The sequence below is a fragment of the Meles meles genome, chromosome 13, assembly GCF_922984935.1.
Source record: "Meles meles chromosome 13, mMelMel3.1 paternal haplotype, whole genome shotgun sequence".
Classification (NCBI taxonomy): domain Eukaryota; kingdom Metazoa; phylum Chordata; class Mammalia; order Carnivora; family Mustelidae; genus Meles; species Meles meles.
Genome location: NC_060078.1, coordinates 42,741,768 through 42,752,374, shown reverse-complemented (window position 1 = coordinate 42,752,374; position 10,607 = coordinate 42,741,768). Strand labels below are relative to the sequence as shown.

At 46.8% G+C, this 10,607-nt stretch overlaps 1 protein-coding gene across 1 annotated transcript; it reads left to right on the top strand.

Moving 5' to 3' along the window:
• The first annotated feature begins 1,381 nt into the window (after nt 1-1,381).
• On the top strand, nt 1,382-5,504 carry LRIT2 (leucine rich repeat, Ig-like and transmembrane domains 2). Its single transcript, XM_046026587.1, has 3 exons — nt 1,382-1,491; nt 2,003-2,784; nt 4,759-5,504. The coding sequence occupies exons 1-3, from the start codon at nt 1,382-1,384 to the stop codon at nt 5,502-5,504; spliced, it is 1,638 nt and encodes a 545-aa protein (XP_045882543.1).
• The last annotated feature ends 5,103 nt before the right edge of the window (nt 5,505-10,607 follow it).

The window sequence follows — 10,607 nt, the reverse complement described above, 5'->3', positions numbered from 1 at the left end:
GGAATGTAATCAGCTTAGTTGGTGACCCATTTCCCTCGTCACTGGTTAACTACTAAGAGGATTTTCTTCCTTGAGGCCTTTTGTACAGTATAATGTATATCCTGAGTCTTAGGGGAACTCATGGAATGTCAATATTTACCAGGAAGTACCTTGTAATCTCTTGTAGACAGCATATGGATGGGTCATCCTTTAAAATTTTTTTTTCTTTATTTAAGAGAGAGAAAGAGAAAGAACAAGGAGGGGGAGCAGCAGTTAGAGGAAGAGGGAGAAGCAGTCTCGCTGCTGAGAAGAGAGACCGATGTGGAGCTTGATCCTAGGACTGTGGGATCAGCTGCTCTTCAAGGGTCTGTTGGTGTAGGAAGGGAAATAACATAATTACTGTATGCTAGATACCTTATTTTACATAACCTCAAAGTTTCCTAGAAACACAGTAAAATATTTATTAATTTCCTCACTTTGTAGAGGAGAAACTGAGACTCCTGGAGGTTAAGTGATCTTCCAAAGATCTCAAGACAAGGAAGCATCAACTAGAGAGAAGACTGCATGGTGTAGGGTCTAAAAAGCTTTGCCCATCTGTGGATTCCTTGCACCTAGAAAGTGTGTGAAGATGGCCAATAAATAGTTGTTGAATTATTAAGGAGTGGAAGAGCAAGTACCCCAAATCACATACATCTCACCTTAAAACATAAGTCTCATGTTTATCATGTGAAATACCCAGCATTCAGGGCAAGTTGTGAGATCCAGGATAAAAAACACACATTTCCTTAATCAGAAAATGCAGTCTTGTGGTTTAACCTCTGCACTGTGATGCTTCTCTGATTCTGCTCATCCATGTGGCAGAGACAGCTGTCTTCATGCAGTATAAGAATGAATCCATCACATGAGATGTGGGGAGAAAACCAGGGAAGGCAGTGGTCCCATCTTTGTTACCCACCATCTGCATTCACTTCTAGAGAGTGGTTGAAAATTTGAGCTTTCAGGAGCCAATTGTGATAGATGAAGTATTAGATGGATTCTGGCCCAATAACCAGAACCACAGTGCTCAGGATAGGATTACCTGCTTGTTTCTCAGATCATTTTGTAAGAAACTGAGGGAAGGCAGTATCTGTGCTGAATAGGACAATTGGTTTAGAGTTTGCTTTGCAGACTGAAGAACCAGACAAAGGGTGAATTCTGTGATCTTAGTTAAGGGGCATAGCTTCCTCTTCATGGGTTCTTATTGATCTTGGGATCTGGGCCATAACAGACCTATGAGCATCCAGGGGCTTTGCCACTGCTGTGCTGACCTACATCACCATGGATTACCAATAATAGGATCTGCCACTCGGAAGCTTGGGCTATACTTATTCAAAACCTGCAAGGTGGTTTCTTACAGAAGAATATGGCTTCAGTTTCCCATTATTTCCTGCTAGTTCTGGTCTTTCTGGATTCACATGCAGCTCAACCACCCTGTCTGCCAGGATGTACCTGCTCAGAGGACAGTTTCGGCAGGTGGGCTATGCTGGCAAGATGCCAGGAGGTTGTAGGGGGTGGGCTTTCTTTAGAGATGAAGTGGAGTGGGAACAGACCTATATTTGTCAGGAAATCAGCCAAATCTCTAGTTGGTGCTGAACTTTGGAGAACTGTGCACTTTTACCAAAATGGTTCTCTTTTATTTCAAGTGAATAACACCTATTTTTTCTTTAAATTCATATGCCTAATGCCAGAATAAACCTGATCTCACTTGCCTGATGTTCTTCTTTCTTAAAGATATATGTACTTATTTTAGAGAGAGACAGAGAGTAAGAGAATGTGCATGAGTTGGGGGAGGGGCAGAAGGAGAGAGAGAGGGAGGTAAATTAGACTTCCCGCTGAGCTGGGAGCTCAATTCAGGGCTTGATCTCAGGACACTGAGATCATGATCTGCATGTAACCAAGAGTTAGTCGCTTAACTGACTGAGCCACCCAGGAGACCCCCCACCCCCCAATATTCACCTTAAAGCTTTTGTGGTTTCTTGTACAGGGCTCTGCAGTGCATATCTATCTCTTTAGGAAAGATCCCAAGGAACCATCCTGAACAGTTAAAGTTGTTGAGAATTGAAAATTCACCCTTATTTGAACTGCTTCGAGGGTCCTTCATCAACATGAGCACGTTGGAATACCTTTGGCTTAATTTTAACAACATCTCTGTGATACACCCGGGAGCCCTAGAGCACCTGTCAGAACTGAAAGAGCTGAGACTGGAGGGGAACAAACTCCGTTCAGTACCATGGACAGCATTCCAAGCCACGCCTCTCCTGAGGGTCTTGGATCTCAAACACAACAGGATTGATGTGCTCCCTGAGCTAGCCCTTCAGTTCTTGATTAACCTGACCTACCTTGACTTATCCTCCAATAGGCTTACAGTTGTATCTAAGAGTGTCTTCTTGAACTGGCTAGTCTACCAGAAACACCTGCAGCCTGGCTGTGGAGTCAAGGTTCTCTCCAGCATGGTGCTAGCACTGCACAACAACCCCTGGGTATGTGACTGTCGCTTGAGGGGACTTGTCCAGTTTGTAAAGTCCATCAGCATCCCGGTCATCTTGGTGAATTCCTACCTGATGTGCCAACGCCCTCTCTCTAAGGCAGGGCAACTTTTTCATGAAACTGAGCTCAGTGCTTGCATGAAGCCACAGGTCTCAACCCCCAGTGCCAATGTCACCATCCAGATGGGACAGAATGTGACCCTGAGATGCCAGGCACAGGCCAGCCCTTCACCAACCATTGCATGGACTTACCCCCTGAGCATGTGGAGGGAATTCGATGGTAAGCCACAGACATCCCCTCAATATATCTGGGGGAATAGTGAAGTCTTACAGCAACCCAGTCCTCAGTAGGGATGTTTTATACTGGATCAATCGCAAAGTAAGGGTGCCGGTAAGATTGGGGTGGGCCTGAATTATACCCACCACAACAGAAAGTTTCCAAGACAGTGTTCCACTACTGGCATGATTTCAAATGGTTGCATGCAGATCTCTATGGGATATATATGTGTGTGTGTGTGTGTATATATATATATATATATATATATATATATATATACACTTGACATATTGTATAAATAATATAAAATTATATATGAACAAATATGTTCTTTGAGAGTCTTCTAGATGCAAAATATTATGCTGTGCATTTTTAAATCACAGAATTTCTGACTAGGACTGATTCTAGAGATTATCTATTAATTATTTCCTAAAATTTCTGGAGCAGACTCATCTGGGGTACTTGTTAGAAATAAGATTTCCAGGCCCTGCCCTGGAGATTCAGATTCCTTGTGTCTAGGGAAGGGTCTGAGGTTAATGTATATTGACTAGGGTTCCTCTTCTCCACTCCTCCTTTCCCAAGTAATTCTTACCCTTGGGCAAGGTTGGGAATTCCTAGATACTGGCTGAATTTTATACTTCTCACCACTGTGTTATTCAGATCTTGTTGGTTTGAAGTTGTAATACTGGGACCCTGGGTGAGGAAATGACCCCCATGGGCCCCAACATTGGGATTCAAGCCTACCTCTCATGTCCTGAAACTCTATGCTCTCTTTTCATACCTCAGCTGCAATCACCTTTATTGCTACCCTACAGGGTTGGGACACAGCACAAGGCCAAGGATGGCATCCCTGGTGTCATCTTAATGCTGTCTAGACAACAACTAGAAATATATGAGTAAAACTTGAGAAATACGTCAGTTACCCATATATTTGTTGTGCGTAGGGACAAACTGCTGGAAGATTAAAAAATACCCAACAAAATGAGCTGTTGACTTTTCCCTATCATTTTAATCACATCTTATTGGGTTGAGATTAAATACCAGTGAAGAAGAAATGTAGGATTTATTTTTGTAGCATCTTGAAGAACAGTGAGATGCATGCACATGTCTTTTTTAGTGTTCTGTAGTCAGTTTCTTTGGTACCATGTTATATGTATCCTCTCAGTAATAACACAGCTCACACTGAGCACTTACTATCAAACTTAGGGATTGAGTACTATTATCATCCCCTTTTACCGATGAGGAAATTGAGGCCAAAAGTATCTAAGCAACAGGTCCAAAACCATATACTTAGTAAGGGATGGAATCTAGGCATTTGGATCCAGACTCTGAGCCTCTCCAAATCTGGGAAGTAAAAAGGCAATTCTTTAAAATGTTTTTTAAGATTTATTTATTTATTTTAGAAAGAGAGAGAGCACTAAGTGGGGGGAGGGACAGAGGGAGGTGGAGAGAGAGGGAGAAAAGCGACTCCCCAATGAGCATGGAGCCTAACACAGGACTCGATCTCATGACCCTGAGATCATGGCTTGAGCTGAAACCAAGAGTTGGATGCTTAGCTGACAGAGCCACCCAGGTGCCCCAAAAAGGCAATTTTTGAAGCTCACAATATCACATCGTTGCAAGAGATCTCCCCAAAACCATGCTGTTAGCTCAGCAACACTTCCGGTGGTTTGCTACAAACAGCTAGTGAAGTTGGAAGTGTGGTTTTTATAGGCAGTAGAACGAGGTTCCTGATTAGTCACTACCTCTGAACATCTCTCCCTGCGGGCAAGTTGCTTATTCACGCCTATCCTCAGTTTCTTATGTGTAAAACTGCAGTACTTACCTTACAGGGGGGCTAAGAGGCAAATACACAGCACCAAACATTGCTTAATAAATGATCACCTCCAGCTTAAAAAGAAATAACTGGCATTGCTGAACTGTCCAGCTTTCTGTCAGAGATGTGTCTGTCGAGCTGCTTTGCTCTCTCTCCCCCAGTGTTGACTTCGTCTACTGCAGAAGACACTGTTCTGTCGGAACTGGTCATACCTGCTGCCCATCTGGTAGACAGAGGCAATTACACCTGTGTGGCCTCCAACTTCCTGGGCAGGAGCACCCTTGTCATCTTCCTCCGCGTCCAGCCCCAGGCCCTGCCTCCCTCTTTCCCTTCACAGGACAATGCCTATGTTGACCTGCGGGTCGTCAAGCAGACGGTGCACGGGATTTTGCTGGAGTGGTTGGCAGTGGCAGATGCCCCCGAGGAGAAATGGTTCACCCTCTACCTTACATCAGATGAAACGCTCAAGAAGGAAGTGGTGCACCTTGGCCCCGGAATCAACACGTACGCTGTGGAGGACCTCCTTCCTGGCACGAAATATGAGGCGTGCCTCAGCCTGGAGGGCCAGCCCGCACACCGGGGCCGGTGTGTGGTCTTCGTGACAGGCAGAGACCACCGTGAGCTAGAGGGCCGGGAGCGCCGGCTGCACATCGCAGTGGTCCTCTGTGCTGTGCTGCTTGTGGTGCCCGTGGGTGCCTACGTCTGGGCAGCCCAGGCTCCCTGCAGCTGCGGGGAAGGGACGCTGCACTGCTGTCCTCAGCGCAGCAAGGCCCCCAGGTGCCCACGTGCGGTGCCACAGCAGTGGGACTCCTCCTACAGAGAACCTATAGCAATCTGTGAGGATGGCCTCGGCCCCAGAGATGCTGAAGGGCATGAGGAGAAAGACAGAGAGGAAGACTGGGGCTGAACAGCTCAGGCTGGGCATGGCAGTCATGGGGGGAAGGCGTTGTGGCAGGGAACATGGGGCATTAGTCCCCAAACCCACCCTCTGTGGCAACTCAGCTTGCCTTGACCCATTTATTCAACACTATTTATTGAGCACTTACTCTGTTCCAGGCACTGAACTTGACACAATGATCAGGAAGACACAATTGTTCATGGAAGGGATGCTGGTGGAGCTTTGACCTGTCCAATTAATTATCTTACTATACATGATGGCTAGAAGTCAACACATGTTACTCTTTCCATAGATATAGCCCTGTAACAATTACATAGTACATGCTGCATGTGCTATCCTGTTGGAGAAAGGTAGAATTCCACCCCTTTCTAGAGGTGAATGAGCAGAAGCCCAGCAAGTTATGGTGGCTTGTGCAACATCACCCATCTAACCAGCTGGCAGGGGCACAGCTCGAGGGGCTCTCATTCCATTGTTTCCCCTAAATGTCTGCTCTGCCACATTCTTATGTCTCCTTCAGAAAGCATTCTTCTTCCTCTTACTGCAAACTCCCAATGAAATCACATAAATTTGAGGCTCCAAAAAGCTCCCCTACGGGGCAATGAGAATATGATGGGTGGTGTGACTCTCTGTTTGTGGGTGTCTGTGTCCCCATGAGCAGTCTTTGGGGCCATGGAGAGCCTGGAGCCATTAGGACGGAGGAACAGGAGACTGGTTGCAACCAAGGGCTCGTGCTCCAGGGATTGTTAGAAAGTAGAGTTGAGGGGAGCCTGGGTGGCTCAGTGAATTAGGGCCTCTGCCTTCGGCTTGGGTCATGATCCCGGGGTCCGGGGATCGAGCCCCACATTGGGCTCTCTGCTTAGGGGGGAGCCTGCTTCCTCCTCTCTCTCTCTCTGCCTGCCTCTCTGTGTACTTCTGATTTCTGTCTGTTAAATAAACAAACAAAATCTTTAAAAAAAATAAATAAAGAAAAGAAACTAGAGTTGAAAGGGTCATACCCAGAAGGAACAGAATCTATATAGAATCAAATGACCCTATAATCATTATTATTGTCACCTACAAATGGGAGGGGGACTACAGAACCCTGATTGCCATCCAGTCTCATGAGATTCTGAGCTTCAGGCTTCTTTTTCCAGCCCCATGTCCCTAGTGTCTCAGCTCTGAGGACAAGTGTTTATTACACGAATGAGGGTATAATCTCCCCTCCCTCCCCCTATTAAATGTTTCAAGTTCTCCTATTAAACCCCTGAGAGGTAATTGTCTCCTCCTATCTGGGTGCACATGGAGTGTACCCATGAACCCCAGAGAACCTCATTGTCCCTCTAGGCAGCCCTGATGGTTGGTGATCTTTCTCAGGATTTAAACCCACATCTGCCTTTCTGCAGCTTCTCATGGGCCACAGGAAAATCCCCTGAAGACTGTTGATTATAAACTGGTCTCCCTGTGACATTCCAAGAAATATTTTCTCCCTCCTTCCCACTTTCTTCACCAGTTCCTAGTCTCCTTCCAGGCTCATTTCATGTATCATGGTCTCCTAGGCTTAAAAAAAACATAGCTACAGAGACATGATCACACCTAAGAACATATATTTTAAAGTCATATATACATATGTATAGTTATAGGTATATAAACAAACACATACATGCATGCAATGTGGTAGAGAATTTGCTCATGAGTAATTTCCCATGATACATTTTGAAGACGTGTGGTCAGAGCAAAGCAAGAACTTGCACTTCTAGTAGCCTCTGTGTCTTTCCCGCCATAGAATCGGAGTCCGTCTACGGGTCATGCAGGTACAGCAATTCTGAAGTGACCTGGGGCTACCAGGAAGGGAAGAGTGGATGTTCTGGCCTCCACTTCCAGCAAAGAAAGCTTCATGGTGGGTGTGGGGCAGAAGGGACGGGATGAGGGAAGGGCCCTGGAGGACACGTGTAATATAGCATTGGGAGTCAGGAGTCTGTCAGTGAGTGGGGGCAGCATTCAGGTGCTTCTACGGACACGGAACCTCAGGGAGAGGATTCAAGGTCTGGAGAGGATTCCTAATTATTTCGAGACCCTTAGATTGTCCTTAAAAAAAAAAAAATTCTAGGGTAGAGATGCACATTCTCCAGCTCGATTAGGCAATGTGATGACAGCAGGGTTAAGAGCATAAGCTCTGGGTGCCTGGGTGGCTCAGTGGGTTAAGCCTCTGTCTTTGGCTCAGGTCATGATCTCAGGGTCCTGGGATCCAGCCCCGCATCAGGCTCTCTGCTCAGCGGGGAGCCTGCTTCCCCCTCTCTCTCTGCCTGCCTCTCTGCCTACTTGTGATCTCTCTCTCTGTCAAACAAATAAACAAAATCTTAAAAAAAGAAAGAAAGGAAGAAAGGAAGGAAGAAAGAAAGAAAAGAAAGAAAGAGAGCATAGGCTCTGAGACCCAGGAACCCAGGAACTCCATTTCCTGGGCTTAAGTTCTCGCTTTGCTTCCTACCTGACGATTAATGAGTTTTCACATGTAAAGCTCTCAGAACAATGCCTGGCACATAGTAAGCCCTCAATAAATGTCATCACAGTAAACGTTAACACCATTAAGAGTATCTCAATCTGTGTTTTTCTTGACTGTGAGTCAATATATAGATTAGGCCATTTGGAACACCAGATCTTACTAGGACTACATGTTTGTGTATGTATAGATGTATGTGTGATAATGTGGTAACTATGCCAATACCCTTCACATTCTGTTTAATTAATGTTTAAAAGCTACTGTAATTTCAGGGGCCCCTGGGTGGCTCAGTCACTTGATTTTGGCTCAGATGGTGATCTCAGAGTCATGAGACCCAAACCTGCATCGGGCTCTGGGCTCAACAAGGAGTCTGCTTGTCTCCTTCCTCTGCTCTGCCCTTTCCCCCACCCCAAATAAATAAATAACTCTTATTTTTAAGACAAGTTGCTATAGTTTCAGGTTCAGTTGTCATACTTTTGGGAATCTTATCTCTTAGAGTTTAGACCAAATGATTTTAAGGTGAGTGCCTTTGGTTCAGGAGACATTTGTAAGCAGAGTTACTTGCTTTTGGAATGAAGCCTTTGCTGGCCCCATGCATCTGCTATTGTCAACCTGAGGGAAGGATTTTGTCCTTTTTCTTTTTTCTTCCTTTCTTCTGGCTTGTTGGAGCCTGTAGATTTAACACCTGGAAGAGGGTCTGGCAGAGTACGCTCAGCATATGTGTTATTAAAAGAATGATTGACTATGTTATTGATTAATAAATAAATGACAGAACCTCATTCAGTTAAAAGCATGCATTTGCACAATTTCCTAATGTCCTATCCCAACATCACCAGCCTGTTGCTGCAAAATAAAGTCGCTTACTTTATGGATCAATTTACGGTGGGTTTACACCACCACCGCTTCATCCTGGAAACTACATCAAACCTCACGACACCACCCCCCACCCCACCCACGTTATTTCTGTGACTCTTCTAAGGGACCCTCCTTGTGTCCACATGGACTGTGGCAGCCTCACATGACATTCTCTCCATTCTCCCTGTCCTTCCCCCCTGTGGCCAGGGCTCTTGGGGACCATCAGAGGGCATTACTGTTGCCAACAGATGACAACACCCATGCTAGACGGGCTGAGCCTGGCTTCTCTGGAAGCCACCAGTCCTCAGAGTAGCAGTGTTGCAGAAGACCTCAGAGAAGCAGGAGGCTCCAGCTGTACCCAGGTTTTGCCACGTTTTGCTTGTTGGCCTCTGAAGGCAGCTGCTCCATACCGAGTCCCACAGGTTTTCTTAGGGACAGTCTCCTCAGTTCTTAACTCCTGCAGGATGCAGGCTTCAGGGCTGCACAGGGCCAGAGCTGTGGCCTCTGCCCTGCTCTCGTCCACCTCCCTCCGAGGCCCCTCTCCTCTCCTCTCCTCACCTCTCCTCTCCTCATACAGAGGAGAGGCTCCCAGGCTTCTCAGTGGATGGCAAAATCCAGGAGGTCAGCACGAGCAGGAGTCCTCGCCTCCAGGATATGGTGCTCCAGCCTGCGGACATCCTCAAATGTCCTCTCGTCCACCTGAGAATAGCAACTGTCACCTGAGCTTGTATCAGCAGATACAGAGCTGCTGCTAGGATCTTTACATAGAATAGCTCTCGGCACCTTCATAGCAATGATTTTGTGTTGTTGTTGTTTTTTACACCACGTATTGATGTGGGAAGTGAGGGCCAGGGAGACTTAGTCTCTTGCACAAAGTCACACGTAAACAGCAGAACCAGGATTCAGACCCAGGGCTGTCAGACTGGAAAGTACCATGTTATTTCACACAGTCAGAAAGTCTGACCTCAACCGTAGGGAGAAACACACAATGCCCAGCAGGTTTTCTGGAGACACATCTGGAAACACATCTGTTAATTACTCATCCATTTTTTAGGGCCCAGAAATGGGAGAGCCCTCCCTAAGCTGAAACCCTGTCTCCCAGCTCTGTAGCTAGAGGCTTAAAATTATGCCAGCTTAGAGGCCGGGCCCATCCCAGCGTGATTGGGCAGACAGCCCCTGGGCCCTCACCATTCCTTCATGCAGTAGAACTTGGCCCAGCCTCACTTCCACTGGATGGGGGTCACTTGCAGTATCTCCACATTTGCTGGAACCCTAGGTTTGGCTGTACCTCTTATTCTTTCTCAGTATGGCTCTTGCCAGCAAGTGGGTACTTTCCCCATATTTCTCAGTGCAGGAGGCTGCCCCACAGGCCCAGTTTCTCACATCACCTCTACCCTGGTTCAAGTTCTGGATTTGTCCCAGAGCTCACGCCCCTCCCAGGGCCTGGATGCTGGCCTGAGCCTCTATCCCAGAGGCTCTCATGACCACTGTCCCAGAGACTGCACGGCTGCCCAGGCTTTTGTGTCCATGTCGGGTGTCCCAATCCCTGCCTTCAACGGGCTGGGCTGGGGGTTAATTAGTTCTAGCTCCAGAGTCCATTCCCTCCCAAGCAACCCTGTTGGGGCTTGTCCTGCTCAGGAGAAAAGCCCAGTCCAGGCCCCTGAGGGGCACGACCAGATAGACAAGCCCTGCAAATATTATCACTAGAGGTATATGCATAGCCCTTCGCACAAAGGTTTGCAGCCTCCCACGGAGTCAGATCTGGGGGCTGGGGGATAAAT